General features: G+C 40.3%; 2 protein-coding genes across 3 annotated transcripts in view; one reads left to right on the top strand and one right to left on the bottom strand.

The window, feature by feature from the left end:
* Positions 1-18,276, top strand: part of LOC109040683 (uncharacterized) — a 272,839-nt gene that overhangs the window by 161,110 nt on the left and 93,453 nt on the right. The gene's annotated exons all lie outside the window — the stretch shown is intronic.
* The window catches only part of LOC109040697 (ionotropic receptor 75a-like), a 39,295-nt gene that overhangs the window by 443 nt on the left and 20,576 nt on the right, over positions 1-18,276 (bottom strand). Inside the window, exons 8-10 of the mRNA XM_072300726.1 lie at positions 17,290-17,412; positions 2,825-2,973; positions 703-908 (exon numbers count right to left, since the gene is read on the bottom strand). Coding sequence (XP_072156827.1) covers positions 703-908; positions 2,825-2,973; positions 17,290-17,412 — 478 coding nt within the window. The remainder of the gene's footprint in view (positions 1-702; positions 909-2,824; positions 2,974-17,289; positions 17,413-18,276) is intronic.

Here is an 18,276-nt window from a genome sequence, read left to right as displayed (position 1 = left end):
TAGGTTACCAACCCAAATGTTGCGGTCCTATCCCAACTTGAGTCGCGGCCTACCACAATTAATTGGACATGTTCATATCATCCAACAAATTGGGGAAGCACCACAATGGAGATGTTGCATGTGTGAGGGATTTGCGATTTGACCATTGATTCTTATGTAAAAGTTCGCGAGAAACACGATGGTGCCGCTGGTTTTCTCTGAAATCATCTCCCAAGCTCAAAAAAAGCTCTCAAAGTGAGGCCAAAATGGAGGGGATATCCCACCCTACCCTGAGAGTGCACCTCTACATCAAAACAAATTCTCCGTGCAATGATAAGGAGCAAATACATTAGCAGGGTTGCCACTTTATTTGGGGACTCCAAAACTGAAAACACGGCAACCCTGCTAATGTACATGCTCCCTATCTTTGCATGGAGAGTTTGTTTTGATGTAGAGGTGGACTCTCAGGGTAGGGTGGGATATCCCCTCCATTTTGGCCTCACTTTGAGAGCTTTTTTTGAGCTTGGGAGATGATTTCAGAGAAAACCAGTGGCACCATCGTGTTTCTCGCGAACTTTTACATAAGAATCAATGGTCAAATTGCAAATCCCTCACACATGCAACATCTCCATTTCAGGGGATTGCCCCTTACACATTTCCCCCTGATTCAAGTTTTACTCTTAAAGAGAGTCACTCTTGGAACACTGACGCAAAATTACGTACCAAAATGCTGATGATAAATGAGCTCAAGTAGAAATATGAAAATGGCGAGAAGGAATCCTGTGCCGATGAGCTTGAGCGGGAATAAGAACTCGCTGAGTTTAACGCTCGCGAATTCGGCTCCCACTTTCGCATCGCAGTTGGGCTTCGGCGGTATCCACAAGTTCCCGATCCTGCTAGTAACTCCTGTTTCCCGCTGCCACAGCACTCTATTCAAAACAAAGTTTGCTCAGTCAAAGTTTTCCTCCTTCAATTGAAGAAATATGAAAGAGGGGGAAGGCGTAGAGCTGTATGCTTCCATGCGAATAAAATAATTGAGGAAGCGACTCTGAACGTGCATATTTCGCTCGTTTCCGAGAAAATTGACACAATCCAAAAATTGTCCAGGCTTGGATTACCTACCGTCCCTGATACCTTTTACTTTTTCGTGGAAAAATTTCAGAACGTGCAATATTCTGCCGCTAAAAGCGAATTTTGTAGGTGCTTGTTTGCCATGTCTGTGAACTCGTCTAGGACTTTTTTTTTACGGCTGTGCCGAGGATGTGTAAATTCATGACTGCGATAGTGTCGTCAAAAAGGAGCCATTTGATAACATGGGCTTTACAACTAAAACGCCGAATCATGGAGTAATGCTTTTATCGAAACCTTTTCTTCTTCTAAGAAAACGCTGTTCTCGAACTCACGCGCATACATTGCATTTGAATCTCCTTCATTCTATCTAAATGAAACTGCACCACTGAAAAAAATCGTGTCAAATAAAAGTTCATTTTCCACGTTTCTGTGAGTATCGAATGGATTTAGCTACGCTAAAAATAACTGTAAGAAGATGTATTGGATCAAAAGAAACTAGGTGAATGGTGTTTATGGGACACGTAGTTCCTTGCAGTTTTATTCGTTTCCAAATGGTCTCTTCTCGGCACTAATACGTCAAAATAATCACATAATTACTGGAAAGAAAAATAGCAATAGTATTTATTAAATACTTCTCCGCAGATATACAAGTTGAGTAAAGTTAATTGAATTTCACCACCCAAATCGGTAAACACATTGAAATGTAGAATCGTGGTTTTTCTGGTCAAGGCTTTATAATATGTATAAGGTTGAAATCAATACTAACTCGAGTGAGATGTACTAATTTGTCTCTTCTTAAGTTTTCACTCTACAGTCTTCTAATATAGTGAGACATTATTGACATCATAAGGACATATTTATGCCAAAAAGAATTGGGTATGTGATATGTATGACTTTTTTTTGAGAGCTTGCGTGCCTCATAGTTTCTTTTGGTTTGCTTCATTTGCACGCAAGTTTGTTTAGGACATACTTGCCTATTTGACCGTTGATACATTCGTGCCGGATTGGTTCAGGCAAAAACGTGTCAGTTTCAACTACGTAGTCTTGCTTTTCTTCTCAAGTTTAGATTCAAAAAATAAATCAAACGAAGTATGCAAAAGAACGTGGTGTGAACATATGCACGAAATATTTCCATAAATGTTCGTGTTCAGCGTGCAACGCAAAGCGACGTTGATATCAGCGCCTTGATGCAACTATTCGTTGTCTGCGGATGCCCTCATTGCATAGACACAAAATTGAAGGCGTTTTCGCTGATCTTGAATCAACAGTGTTTCTCGTGGCTTAATGCGCCGTTGAAAATTGCCAGCAAAGGGTTTTGCCGATGTGCTAGAAAAAACACTCATCTTTAATTGAACCAATTTTTTTGCATAAGTCTATCCTAATGTTTCAACATTATCATGAATAGTTAATCCTCCTTTTCAAAGTAAGAAGTGGCCATACGTTCAGCCTAGCGGTTGAAATTCTTTGTGTTCAGTGTGAAAAAAGCAAGAAATTTGAAGAAGAAAATGAGCAAAGGCACGTGACGGATTTAAAACCTCATAACGTAACTTGAAATTTCTCCAAGAAACTTCGAACTATTCGTTTTTATGAGCAAAATATTCGAAGTACACTGCTGCAAGAACACTGGCGTGAAAATGCAGGATGTCACTGGGGCAAATTTTAGATCACCTCAACCCCAATTTATATACATTTATGCTTGAATGATCAGAAGGACAAATGCATGGAAACATAGCTCCCGCGTTCAGTGTCAAGGAAGGTAGCGTTTGTGACATACTTCTCTCCGACTATTTCTTTATACGGTGAATACTTCTTGACCGGGATCGCAAGAATCGGGAACGGCAAGATGTGTAACTCGTGAAGCGCACATTTCTCGCCCTCGGTGTAGGTGTCGCTGATCCGTCTGTATGCAAAGTGAGTGATCAACTGAAAATACGAAAGGAGAACACGGATTGGACTCGTGATGGCACACAAAATATGCAGTCTTTCAAGGGACGAGTTTTCGCTGGTAGTTTTGGTTCACGTTTGCACTAGCTTTGCAAGACAAATATTTTTTGCATCGGAAAGAATGTTCGATGAATATTTCCGTTGCAAAATTTTTTTGGGACAACCGATATGAGTCAGGAAGGGACTGTCCCTAAAACACGAAGCCATGTCCGTCGTTTCAGGATTTCGCAGATTTCCTGTCTATATGTTTGAGGACAAACTGATCATCGAAGTTGGACAAAATATCGGTATGATTTCACATCTATTTTCCAAAATATTCTTTTAAAATTCCTAACAAACATTTATGGTAAAGCTATCATAATAAATATCGTAAAAAACGGAAATTAGAAGCCAGTTCCGTAAAAAAATATCGCAACCACCAGGATTCGGAGTCCCGGACCTATTTTACCACGCTAGAGGAAAAACGCCTGCTTCACAGGAGGAAAAAGTGTGCGGGGCGGTTCTCCCCTAAAATTGTGGTACAACCCCAAGTTGTTGGATGATGATGGCATTTCCGATTAATTGTGGTAGTACCGCAACTCAAGTTGGGATACTTACCGTAGCAGTTAGGTCAGTAACCTAATGTTGGGGTATCTATCACAATTAATTGGAAATGCCCATATTATCCAACGCTCCTACCTCTTTTTCCGTGCATGAGCCACCAGACGTTGTCAGTCTCCTCGATAAAGTATGAAATTTCAAGAAATTTGGTGAATATTTTTTCCCAATTTTTCAGAGCACTTGTTTTGCAATTCGGTCTGAAATTTCAGTGAAAAATTCATACGCTGCCTCAAAAATACATCGACGGTGTAAGTCGGCAATCACAAAACTCGGTTTGCGACGTCGCTGACTTCCTGTCATACTTTGTTTTTTAAACGGAAAACTATTCAACGGCAATTCTTTAAAACTGCCGTAATTTTTCTTCTCAGTGCGAAGAAAATTCTGCATAAAATTCAAGGAATGATGTCAATTTGTTCTCCTTTAAAAAAATAACGTAGAGGCGGAGATTTTCAGACACCGCAAACGAGTTATGTGATTGCCGACTTACACCATCGACGTAATTTCTCAAGGGTAATTGGGCAACCAGTGTTCGAAACTCACAGGCGCCAACGCGCCAAATGCGCCCAAGAAATCGGCCATGGCGCCTAAAAATCGGGCATGATACGCCACATGCCTCCTGAAACTCTGAGGTGAGTTTCGAACACTGTTGGCAACATTCGAATGTTCAACCTGCGTTTTTGTTTAGCACGGCAGTATTGACCTAGAATCAGACGCACTTGATTCGTAGGTTCCTTTTAAGAAACGGTTCAAAATTAGCTCGGCAAGAAATCCCAGTGAAACCGCGCTCCAGACGTGAGCAAACCGCTTTTTCCGGTCGGCCCGGTCCCCAGCGCCCGCCAACGCGGACCCGGACGCAGAAGGAGCGAACATAATTAAAGTCAGATTCCGAACGACAGTATTCAGGGTGGAGCTTTATTATTTGATGCAAGAAATACCACGCCAGGTTCAATAGATCGCGTCCCGCCCGAGGCCCAAGGCCCGCCGCGGCGCGCGGCGGCGTCGTACAGCGGTGCAAAAATAAATAAATAATCAAAAGCGTTTTTTAAACTGGCGTCGCGCTCCGGGTTCGGCCGGTCCTCCCGATCCGGCCAGCTGAATATTTAAAGCCCGGCATTGCTCGCCTTGCCGCCGCACAATGGACCGATTCAATCGGAGAAAGTCGGACAAAATCTGGAAACTTCGAAAGCTTATATTTTAGAAAATATAAAACAAAAAAGTTATAATGAGTTATCTTAAGTTTCTCTTCCAATACGAGAAGCCGGACATGCAATTTTTGGCTAAAATTTCAAATTTGTATGTTTATTTCGTCACAAATTCAGTTTCAAGGGGTGTTTCTGCAAGAAAATTTCACGGAATAACCAATGGAATGCACAATAGAGAATTTGCAGGTGTCTGAAATTCGATGAATTTAGTGTTTAAGTGGTATCTACTGAGTGAACTGAACAAGAGGATTCCTTAGTTCATGAATTGAACAATTGTTGTAGAAGATATAACAAAATGATCTAATCTGCTAAAATACAAGTGTTTAAATGGGAAATGCCGCCAGATGACGTCACTAGACGGTGCATTTTCTCACCATTAAATCTATTTTTATACTATTTCCCGTATCAGGAAAAGAATTTAAAATAATACTGTAATAATTAAGCTCTTGCGGATGAAACAATAAAAAATTTGCGTGCAAATTATCCATTGAGGGGTTTGGAGGACAATTAAGACGCATAAGTGCAGTTTTTGCTGTTTCGAGAAATACATGTTTGAAGCTTCGAAATTACATTGATCCTTACGGCGGAAAGAAAGTTCAAATTGACTTGCTGATGCTTAAATTTGAAATTTGGGAGCGAGTTTTTCACAGAATATGCATTAAGACCAGAGCTACTTGAAATCGTGAAAATCTCCATTTTTTCAAGAATTGCACTTATCGTCGTCTTCCTCACGAAAAAATCTAACTACATTTCAATGTTGCCAAATTCCCCTTCGTAAATTCCATTTTAACTGACAAAATCTAGAGCATTTCTAAATGAAAATTTCACCAATTTTTCTTCCGATTTCATGAAAAAATCAGCAAATTTTGGATGAAGCACACTTACATTTTTGTAAAATGAATTAATTGTTGGAGTCAATTTGGCAACCTTGAATTGGAGTTAAGTTCCTTCGTTCAGGAGACGACGTTATGCGCCTTGTCCTCAAGGCCCCTCAAATGTGATTCCATTGGTTTTTTCATGAAATTTTCTCTCCAGTAATACCCTGCATTTGTGACGCATTGGAAAAAAAGACACATTGGATCTAGAGTCCAGACTCTTAAAAACATCGACAAGAAAAAGTACTCTCGATTCAATCAGATTTTTGCTTAAATCAAAAGGAAATCCGCTCAAATTAAAAGGCTTGGTTCTTGATTTAAGCAATAATCCGATTGAATCAAGAGTATTTTTTCTTGTCGATGTTTTTAAAAGTCTGGACTCGAGATCCAATGTGTTTTTTTTTCCAGTGTTCGTTCAGGAGACGACATTATGCGCCTTGTCCTCAAGGCCCCTCCAATGTGATTCCATTGGTTTTTTCATGATATTTTCTTTCAGTAATGCCCTTTGAAACTGCATTTGTGGCGAAATAAACATACACAACTTGAAATTTTAGCGAAAAATTTAATGTCCGGCTTCCTTTATTAGTTCGTTCCAGTGTGCGGCGGCTTCGATTTCCTCAATCAATTATGTGCCTCAAAACCAGGAGACGGCGAAGAAAAATGATGCCGCCTCGCGACTCGGGAGCGAGCGGGGGCGCCCCGCGCCTCACATAGATACACAAAAGTGGCAGCTTTTCTTAATTGAACGACTTTCTCAAACGTCTGGAGCAACTCCATGTAGGTCGCTCTCATGCACGGCCCCGCCATCGCACCCTCTTCTCTCGCATTGTGGAAAGAAATTGAGTCATTCCAGTTTTATGTGCAGTGCATCTCCGCGGATGGGATGGTATCCACATTTTGTGGCCTCTTCCCTTGCTGAGAATGACGAGCAGGGACAGGTAAAGTATTACGTTGATATCACTGGATCTGTACTGATATCACAAGGTTTCGGGTCGTTGGGAAAACCTGTCTCTAGAGTCTCTATCGAAAGGCTTGGAGGACAGGGCGCATAAGTGCATAGGTGGATCCATGGGGAGGGGGACGAAGAGGGCATCCCTCTCCTCGTTCGCTCGAGGGAGGAAGTAAGAAGGATCGAAGGAATAATAGTATTTGATACATACTCATGACGAAATTGACTCAGAATGTACTTGCTTTATAATTTCGAAAATTTTCTGGGGGAAGCCCGAGATCCCCCGGGCCTTCTGCCCCTCCCCCTATCGAAGTGTTTGGATCTGCTTATGCATGAGTGCAGTTTGAGTTGAGTTGAGGGTGCAAATTGAGTTATCAATAATTTTAACTAAAATAAGTTTTATAATGTTATCTGAGAATGATTCACTTTTAAAATCCAATTTTTAAACATCAAAAGGTCTGTTTGAACTTTTTTTCCATGTAACTTTGAAACTTACAGACAGCTTGTCTGGTATGGTCATGTCAATAGAATGACGGACGAAAGGCTGCAAAAGAAGTTGCTTGATTGGGTTCCTCCTGGAAGGAGACGAAGGGGACGCCCAGTGAAAGGGTGGCGACAGGGGATTTTAGAAGAAATGAGGGTTTGTCAACTCCCTGAAGGGCTTTGGGAGGATAGGGGACTTTGGCGGCTAGGGGTCGCAGAGCGCCAAAGAGCGCTATAAAAGCGACTTTATACATCATCAACTTTGAAACTTCATACACGTATTTCTTGACAAATCAAAAACTGCGTCATGTCCTCTAAGTCCCTCTACTCCCAGGAAAGTAATCGGACATCGATATATTGAACACATTTTTCCAGAATAAGAATTTTGCTTTTCACTCTTTGTGAAAACCAAGACCAATCCACACAGGTCAGTCATTCCCGTGGACGAGTTTTGGTACTCTACTGCGCAGTGACGTACTATTGAGTGCTTGCAATGTATTTCTTATGGGAGCACCCATTGTGACGTACTATTGAGTGCAGCCGAGTTAGGGCCGGGCGGGGAAGTGGCTTTCAAAAAGATGCGCAATGACTGACCTGTTTGGATTGGTCTTGGTGAAAACACAGATGCACCAGTGAAGAAGCATACTCTAGTAGTTCATTGGTGAAAAATCTCTCCCAGCGCCTAAATTTAAGCCAAATGAGACTTAACGCGAAAATTCCAACTCGATTTGACTAATCTAATGCAATATTTCGTGCTTAGTCTCATTTGGCTTTAATTTAGGGATTATGGAAGATATATTTCACCAATAGACTGCTGAGTATGATTCTACCCCGTTGCATCTTTGTTTTTACAAAGAGTGAAAAGCAAAACTCGTATTCTAGCATAATTCGTTCGATGTATCGATGTTTGTTTACTCCCTGGGAGGAATCACCCAACGGAAGTGCCACCGACGCATATTGGCCCGCTTTTTATCTGATCCGTAACTAGACTCTCAAGGGTTGCATAGAGTCCCTTTATACTGAGAGTCAAGACAACACCCCCTCATGGAGTCACAAACGGGAATAAAGATTACAGAAATTGAACGTTTTTCGTAATCTTTGATCGGCCCATTCTCAAATTTCTTTCTTTGTTCCTTCTCTCATTCCGTTTGTTCCTTGCCGAACCCGTAATACCCTGGTCCATTCCAGATGATAATCTTTGCGATCGGTGAAAATGTCATCTTTATGCCGTTTGTGACACTGTGAAGGCCTAAAATACGAGAATCAATCAGGAATTGATTCGCATTGTCTTGACTCTCAGTATAAAGGGACTCTACTCTTCATCTGATCCGTAACTAGACTCTCAAGGGTTGCAGACCTGGTGCGGTCGAGCGCGGAACGTAAACTGCAAGTAAGGAGCCGGCGAAAATTCGAACGTGGTTGCCCGGTTGATTGATACATTCCAACCGGAAGTGAGAGGTAAGAGCGAGTGGGGGGGGGGGGGTGCTTTCGCGGGGCACTCGAGGGCCGTGTTCCGCTTGCACCGAAGCTTGGGAAAACTCTAATTTGTCGCGGGATTAAAAATTCCTCGTCGAGTCAACTGGCTTTTCACGGGGCAACTGTTGCTTTTCCCGCCCGCCCCCCTCCCCGCCGGGGATAAGCTCAATATGTCACGAGAATTGCGAACTGCTCTCTTCGGCTTCACTTTTGAGCTTTATTAGCTCCGTTTAATTAGAAACGCCGGCTCGATTTATTGTTGGATAATTAATGGATTTTAAGAGAAGAAATATCGTCGATGTCTCCGGAGGAGCGTTGTCGCCGACTCCGGGTTGTTCTCCGGCTCGGCTGGGCGTCTCTTACGCCCCGTTGCAACTCATTAATTTATTTTCTCGCCGATCCGATCGCAGCGATTTAATCTGCACGGCAATCGGGGACTTTGCAAAGTTTTTCGCCCTGCTTTTACGGATCGAGATTTGATTAAGACGGTGAGTCGTAGATCCGACATCATCCGTCGAGTAAATCACAAAAAAAAAACCCGTCAAAAATCTTTAAACACATCGATGGCCAAAGTGCAAAACAACATGTCTCCACTGTGGTATTTAAAAATGTCGGCCCCTATTTGATTTTTCGAGAAGAAACAGCAAAACTTCATAACTTGAAAGACCGCATTCAACAGGAAGCACTGGAAAAAAAAAACACATTGGATTTAGAGTCCAGACTCTTGAAAACATTTACAAGAAAAAATACTCTTGATTCAATCGGATTTTTGCTTGAATCAAAACGAAATCCGCTTAAATTAAGAGGCTTGGTTCTTGATTTAAGCTAGATTCTGATTGAATCAAGAGTACTTTTTCTTGTCGATGATTTTAAGAGTCTGGACTCTAGATCCAATGTGTGTTTTTCCAGTGAGGAACCAAGCCACAACAGCTATTGCCAAATTTAAGTGGGCACTTTAATATGCTACAATAGAACGTTTGTGCGGATACCTTTGAAAATTTTGAGGAATTTGCTTCGTACTATTCAGAAAATTCACCGAAAATATTCACAAAAATCCGCACAACCGTTTTAATTTAAAAAAATAAATTTCCCAATTAGGTTTGGCGATAGCTGATGTGGCTTATGGTTCCTTTTTGCTTATCGCGGTCCAATTCATACTGAACATTCTGCTCACATGGTAGAATAATCGATGAATATCTCAGGAAATTATACGTCAACCAGTCTTGCTCGGAAAATGTAAAGTACGACAGGAAGTCTCCAGCGTCGCAAACGGAGATACGTGATTTCGTTCTTTGGCTATCGATAAGTTTTAGGTGAAATTGCGATTGATATGTATCAAGTATGGCTTTAGGTTAAATTTTTGATATAGCAGTTTTTTTTTATTTTTATTTTTGATTATTTTAGATGCGCTGGATTTTGAATTTTCCGGGGATAAGAAAGGAGAAAAAAGCATATACAACCGCTACAAGTAAGACAAACGAAATCAAACACAATATGGAAATTAAACAAGTGGACCGATACGCGTCGATGACGGCGCAGAGATACAACTATTCGTGCTTGATGGATGTCCGTGTTGTATCTGTAAAATTGAAGGCGCGATAGCACGAAGCGTGAACTCGTAATGATCCGCTCTGTGTCTCCAATGAGGTGTATCTCAAATCCGGGGAAATGTTCAGAAACGAGGCTGAATACGTCTCTCCTATCTTTGGCTGTGTTGAAGCTCAACCTTTAATTTTTTTTGGGCGCTTCTGGGTACCAGATGCGCCCTTTCCAGCCGTTCGACTCCCCCGATGTAACATGTACTATACTACATACCGTTTTGCCTTATGGGTAATGACGCCATTCTGGTACACCCGGGAAAATTTGATTTTTTTCTGCATCTGGTATTCGTAAAAGTTTTCGTGAAATGTTTTGCTTTTAAGCATAACAATCTCGCACGGACGTATTACCTGGTTAAACTATTTTGGGGCTTCGTTATGCTTAAATGCCTCATATTCGAGGTTGTAGTTTCAGATTGATTCGAAAAAATCACGAACAGTCACGTGATCTCTTCATTTTAGTGACGTATTACTGTGCTATTTTGTGATTGGTTCATTTTCTCGGCGCAGCATCGTCAAGCGTCAGCTGTTTGCGGCTCTGGGTTGAAGGTTTAAGGTTATGTCAGAGAGAATAGAAAGTTAGAGGCCCGACTCGATGCTAGGTAATTGAAACAGATGCGCTCGCAGCGCGCTCGCTGGCAACGTACGCAACTACTATTTTCTATTGTTTTCCAGAGACTAGCGGCGGGTATGTTGCTGCCGGACCACCTTCACGTAGGCAATTTGTTATACATCGTCCGTCCGCAATACTCTCGCTTGGCCGTATGAAAACGTTCCTCGCATGCGCAGTGTTAAAGAAGCGCCCTCCAACGCTTTGGCGTTGGAACTGCTGTTTCAATTTGTGTCTGATTCTTTTTTATGATTTAAAACCGCGAGGAAAATATTGAGGCGTGAAAACTTTGAAAAATTTTCCTTCCCTTGTTGTGCAGGAAAAACGAAGACAAGGTGTAATTATTTATATGGATCTGAAGGGGTAACACGCTCTTTGAATTTTACGTGCGACTTTCTTTTGGCAACATTGGTAAATTTTGACAGATCATAGAGCATTTTAAATAATTTTTAAACTTCCTCCCCGAACAATTTTTGCCTTTTCCTCTTACTATTTGGCTATAGTAATGCTCTTGCAGAGATGAAGTTTCAGGTAGAGATATTCTCATGTCAAATTTTAGTTAGGAATTTATGTAAGAAAGTCATTTCACAAGAGTATTCAGGCTTTGATTATTCATCAAGCGAGTGGAATTCAGTTAAGTTTTCTTTGGGTCTAAGCTATGCGGATATTTCTAATGAGATTACATCTTTGAAAGTCATTTTTAAAACAAGTTTACGTGCAATGTACATCCAACCAATGGTCTAAATTGAGACTAAATGGAAGATCTGTCCTCGGTTAACCTGAATGTTACGTGCGAATATTATCGCTTTACGAGATCCGTGAAAATAAATAGGGAAAGAAGAAGAGCAAATGTCAACGCTTAATTACGTAATTTAACGTTGTGGAATGAAATCATGACGTTCAAGCCCCCCCTCCCCACCCTCCTCCCATGAGCACAGTAAAATTTCACGATCGTATTCCATGTCTCACCCCCACGCCCCTTCGTGTTGTCATGTTTTCATTTCGTAATGGAGCGTTCACATGGCGCGATGAATCAGAATTCATCCCACTTGGAAATTGAAACGGTTGAAGCACTTTTTTCTCGAATATCCATTTTTACTTATTTTGTTAATCTGTTTCCTCTGTAAAAGCCACAGCTTTGATGCGATTCAAATTTATTACTAACGCCCGTTAGAGTGCAAACTAATCAAAATAATTTCAATTTTTTACATCCTGACTGATTTACAAATCTGGTAATTAATTCAATTGCATAATGGAAGGAGCCTGTTTTAATGAATTAGTTATTGAAAATTTGTGAGAAATTGGACGGAAAACAAGCTTGAAAGCAGAAAGCTCGCTTCGAAGAAAGGAGTCATGAAATTCTCAAAGGGATTTCGTTGTAACTGCCTATGAGTCTTGAGTTGATTCTTACCAAGTTTTGTGGGACATGAAAAAGGAAAAATGAATGAGGCAAAAAAAAAAAATAAAATTAAACCCCTTCAATTTCTGAATATCCATGACTAAAGTATGTTTAGTAAACAGTCGGGTAATTCTATCATTTAAGGTCCCTCCCAATGTTTTTTGTGAGCAATGACTCGTGCTTGATACGATAATCGAAAAACGGACTGCTTAAATAGTTGTGCTCATTCGGTTTAATTCGGGTTTTCTAAAACATTTAATGAAAATCAATAATTGAGAGAAGAAACATTTTTTAAACAGTTTTCAATGAAGTTTTTTTTTTTATTTAGAAGACTTGTTTCTTAGAAAAATATTAATTTTAATGAAATTAATCAACAATTAATTCAAATGAGGGTTTCTTTGCAATTCACAGAAACGGAACTATGTCATCGATGGACATTTTAACTTTCTTTAGATCAAGAAACTCATTTCCATAAAAAAAGAAGAATAACCCATTCAAATTGAAAATTAAACAAACACGCAAATACCATCTCCTTTACCTTAAAATCGTGTCTTTCAATCAAAGGAAATGTTCATTCAATTTCAAAAAATTCAACCGCTACAAGTAAGACAAACGAAATCAAACACAATATGGAAATTAAGCAAGTGAAACGATACGCGTCGATGACGGCGCAGAGATACAACTATTCGTGCTTTATGGATGTCCGTGTTGTATCTGCAAAATTGAAGGCGCGATGGCACGAGGCGTAAACTCGTAATGATCCGCTCTGTGCCTCCAATGAGGTGTATCTCAAATTCGGGGGAAATGTTCAGAAACAAGGCCTGAATACGTCTCTCCTATCTTTCGCTATGTTGAAGCTCAATCTTTTATCTTTTTTTTTCAATTTGTGTCTGATTCTTTTTTACGATGTATTTTTAGACCGGTACATCTAAATCTCGAATGTACTAGCCCCAAAACTCACGGGGGGCACTTGTTTTTAGCAAGCCTCGGGTCAATATTACCCGGCTTTGGCATCTGAAGGTTAAAATCATTAGTCTGGTTTTCCCATTTTGTGCCATCTACCTAGGTTAAGTGAGCTCCTTACTTCAGCTAATGGGTCACTAAACCATGAACGAATTTTGACTTGCGAATATAGTTTTCTGAAGGAAAATGACGCGTAGAACACGATGCACACATTAAAAACGCGAACAAGTAACTCAATAACCGAGAAATGCGCAGTTCAAATCGCTCAACTTATACGCAAATTTAAAACGCCCCGGTTTCGCGCCGCGCCGAATGATGTCATCCGGCACCAATCAGAAGCGGGCACGGGTTTCCACGACTTCCGTCAAATGTCTATCTACTCTTCGTATATGAAAACAATACTAAAGTCGAAATTATATCTTTTGAATTCAAGACTTGAATCTCATTCATATGTTAGCTGTAATAAACGAGCAACAATTCCACATTGAAACACGTTTTATTTTAACAAACATCAGAGGAAAATGAGAGAAGATTGCGATATGACTACCGCAATGCGTCAACACCGTCAGTTTCCCGCCATTCGGGTGCGTTTGAAATGTCTTGCAGTTTTTAGATTTTTCAAAAGCGGGTTTCTCCGCGATTTCGGCTTCATGAAAATGCGGAAAAATCACCTCGTTACCTACTCACATTGTACTTTCAGAATATTCAATAAAATAAACAAGGTTTAGTTACCCATTGCATAATTTATTGTTCGTGATGGTATCGGAAAAAAACTGTCTAATGGTGGACCTTAAACCGTTAGGTGCAGCATAAAAATTAACTCTGTATTAAATGCATGAATTCTCAGTTTACAAAACTAAACGTCTCTGAATACCGTAAAACACATCGGGTCAAAACTTCAAGGCATAAGTCAAAAAATATTTGAAATGGATCGGTTCTGAGCGAGCCTCCTACATTCCCGATGTTATCGTCTTCTAACTTTAAAATGTTCTAGGAGGCTCAACTTTTGGGCATTATCTGCGCCAAAGGATACAGAGTGCCGAACACTTATCAAGCGGATTGCCGATCACTCCAATAAAATAAAATAAAAAAAAAACTTTTCTCAGCTTTGATAGAGAGTTATCTCACTTTTATTCATATTAATTTTATTTTTTACCCCGAGACGCATTTCGACCGACTCCACCACATTTTTTCGCTCAGTTTAACGATGCGCTAATTTTTGCCCACGCCAAAACGGTCGGGCAGTGCAAGGGGTTTTTTAGTTGGAGAGGGGGGGGGGTCGGGGGGGGGGGGGGCACATGGGGATCAGCGACGGACCAGGTGGCGCGCGGGCGGCGCAAAATGACAAGTGGAGCTCTATCGCTGTGCAAAACACCTGCATCTTCGCGTGCACCGGGGAGCACGCCGCGCCGCATCAGACCATCGTCACCGCTATAAATCTCGCTCGGCGGAAGAAGAGCGAAAGCAACCCAACAAGCCAGAAAAAAAGGGCGCAATGAAAAATAAATAAATACGAAAGCGTTTTGACAAGGTTGGCGGGAGCGTTTTCCATATTTTTACATAAATTTCCTCGAATCGATATCAAATATGCTCCAATAATTTTCTGACAGGGAATCGGGAGAGGAGCTGGAAAATAAAAGCGGGAGCGCGGCTAAGTTCCGCGCGCGGCGACGCGACGGCCGCCATGTCAGGAATGGGGATTGACAACCGTTCTAATCTCCGAGTTTGTAAAAATTATCCTCGTCAGCTGGTAATAGATCGTCTCCGGAGGGATCAGCTGCCTCGCCAATCCAACTCCATTGATTTATTGGAAGCTTTGCGTCCCTGATTTTGTTTTGAACGTCCTCGCGTGTACGATAGGGTGCCTCGAAAACTGCTTTTTCGGAAATCAGAACGCGACCGTGTGCACTGAAAAAAAAATCTCGGTGTATTTACTAAGAAAAGGGTAAAATTACCAAGAATTTAGGATTCTATTTGATCCCAGCTTTTGCTTTGTAAAATTACCATAGCCATTACCGAGAAATCTCGGTAAAATTATTGAACTTTCTCGGTAAATTTTACTGGACCTTGGTAAAAACGCCAATACTTTTTATCGACTGTGGTAGAGTTACCGAGATAAAAAGGCAAAATTACCGGGAATTGATTACCGATAAAAGTGGTATGCTTACCTGAAAAAAAAACAGTAAAAATACCGGTTTTTAAGTAAGCTTACCAGTCTGTCTTGATAAAATTACCAATAATTGGTAAAAAAAAAAAGTGAGATGGTAAAGGTACCAACGGACCTTGGTAAAAACGCCAATAATTTTTATTCAGTGTGGTACAGTTGCGCATTGGCATCACTTTGAAGCCTACCGATGGGTTTTTGAAAAAAAAACAAGCAGAAAAATCCAACATGAATATGTTGGAAAAGCGTGCCGATTAACTAAAATGTTGGACACATACCTACTATTTTCACGTCTTTGTTATTTGCATCAATTGGTACTTTTTGCTAAATTTGGGAGAAAATATTGATTCATGAACGTTGAATGTAAATTGATTTTAAAGATTCCGTCCAATTATCTTGATTTTAAGCTGATATGCGGCATTTCGCACGACCGTGATTTGGGCGAACTGCCGTGCATCGAAATCGCGTTGAGTTAATCTCTTTGGATTTCGAACTGTAACTTCTCTCCTATTCGGCCGATTTTTACAAATGAGGTCTCTTTTTATTTGTACTTTAACGGAAAGTAAGGAAAAACTCGCTAAATAGACGGAAAACAATTTTTGTGAAAATTTGGTGGATCCTGGCGTCACGGTGAATGGTTAATCGGGCGTGGAAGATAATAGGTTCGACGAGGCGACCCTCTCCTCGCCGTCTTTTATTGCCTTGCTCGAAACCTGACACCCAAAGCTATATCGGGAGATAACTGCAGTGGTTTGAGTGGATTTCTGCAGGGGCCACGGTTAGTACATGGTATAAAGAGTCACGAGGCTCATCACAGATTGCACTTGCAGTGCAAGACGCTCATTGGCTAAACAGTTTTGGCGGGAAAGAAGGTTCTAGAGTTGAGTCCTCCGAGCGTAAGAAAGCTTCTATGAGGTTTTTGTCAAATGAAATAATACGGTTTTGACAGGAAAATGTTCTCAAGGGTTCCCAATTAGCAGTTCATTCGGTTTTTTGGTAAGAGACCATCAGGGCTTGACAGTATAATGGTTCAAAGACAAGAAAACGGGTCCGAGGAAAAAAATATTTGGACGGCCCGTTGAATAGCATTGGTTGATCGGTGTGCTGTACTATGGTACATCCGAGTGATTTCAAAAAGCGAGCCCTACTGGCACGCTTAAAAATTGAGGTTATTAGCAAGATGTTTTACCAACCTGAAGGGCGCATTGTGCTTTTCTTAAATAAAAAAACTCTTCGCTTGGCTTCAAACTGATGGCAATACGCAACTTTCCCGTACTATTGCGTTTTGAGTTTTGAAAATAGCTGCAGTTTTCTGGCCCACCCTCGTGCGCAACCTCACGGACGATGAAAGAAACTGTTAAAGCATTCTTGTCATTTGCAGGAATCCCCGAAACCAGGAGACCCTGATAAGCGCATCTTTTTTTTTATTTTATTTTATACTTTACATTATTTTAAATTTTTTAAATTGAATAATATCTGCTTGGCTTCAAACTGATGGCAATACGGAACTTTTTCAAACTATTGCGTTTTGATTTTTGAAAAAAGCTGCAGTTTTTTGGCCCATTATGGTGCGCAACTTCACCGACAATAAAAGGAACTATCAAAGCTGTCTTGTCAATTTACAGGAATCTCCACCAATCGCTGATGAGCAGTCACCATTGTAGTTTAAGCAATTTTCAAAAGATAAATCAACGGAGAAACTACCAAAAGTCCCGTTGAATCTCAATTGCAAAGTTCAAAAATCTTGGTTTTTGTTGTTTTGATTATATTTTTCTAAGAAATTACTGCCTCTTATATTTGCGCGAAATTATCAGATAGCAGTGTTGAAAGAACGGAGAAACCCAAACAAAATCTTCAGCAAAAACGATGATCAGGATTTTTTTTATTATTATTATTTTTTTTTAGAACTTTTTAGAAAAGTTAAATCTGACAGGAGATTTGCGACGTTTGGTAGTTACATCATCAAAATGCATTACCTGGAAAGCGTAGAGTTCCGTACGAACTTTGGCGATACCTTCAGCAGGCGCCCTGTAAGCGTCTTCCCCTTGAGGTTTTATTTTAATATCGTACAACGCTTTGATGAACGTCTCATTTGATTCCTGGAAAATCACTCATTATTAGGGTCTGCTTTGCAAAAAGGACGTGTTCTCGGAAAATCACTTTCAAAGCAGGCGGTAAACAGTGAGCTTTCGCAGATTTCTTCCATGGATTTCGACAGGAGGGCGTGTTTAATTAAGTACTGTCGCTTTTGCAAGCCTTTTTACAGCATCAAAATGTATATTTTATCACGAGATACTGTATTTTTGTGTTTCATTGACAGAATGACTTCATTATGAACAACTCCGTGAGTTTTGAAATTGCCGACGCACTTTGATAGTGAATGAAATCGTCAAAATTATAGGTCTAAGTCTACCTTCAATTTTTTTCAAGATTCGACTACGATAAAACTATTTTTTAACTTTGATTTAAGTAATTATAAGCAATCCGGTTTAATTTTTATCCTTTATGCACGGACCCTCGTTGTTATGGATCAAATTTGACAGCATTTCGAAGTATCGTTTGGTTCAAATCAATAGAACATACCCTCAAACCAAAATTTTAGAATATAAGTTAGAAACACTAAAAATGAGAAATTTCGTAGCAATTTCACTACTCTTGGCCGATTAGTACTCATACGAATTGCATACGAATCAAAAGTCTATCACAGAAAACCCGTTCTGTCAGATTGCTCAATTGACTTTTGAGGCTATGATTATGTTTTGAACCAATCGATATCGATACAATCTGACCAGTTTCATGTATCGAATACGAGCTATTATATCATCATTTTTTGTCAACTTAAAATAATCAATGTAATATTTTTATTTTCAAACTAGAACACAAAACAAAAATAATTCGCCCCAGAAAGTCTTGCAATCCATCGCAAATACCTGGGCTGTTTTTAGTTGTCGGAACTCAGAGCC

This window comes from Bemisia tabaci, chromosome 5 (genome assembly GCF_918797505.1).
Source record: "Bemisia tabaci chromosome 5, PGI_BMITA_v3".
Lineage (NCBI taxonomy): Eukaryota > Metazoa > Arthropoda > Insecta > Hemiptera > Aleyrodidae > Bemisia > Bemisia tabaci.
Note: the sequence above shows the minus strand (reverse complement) of the source record. Positions and strands in the feature narration are given on the sequence as shown.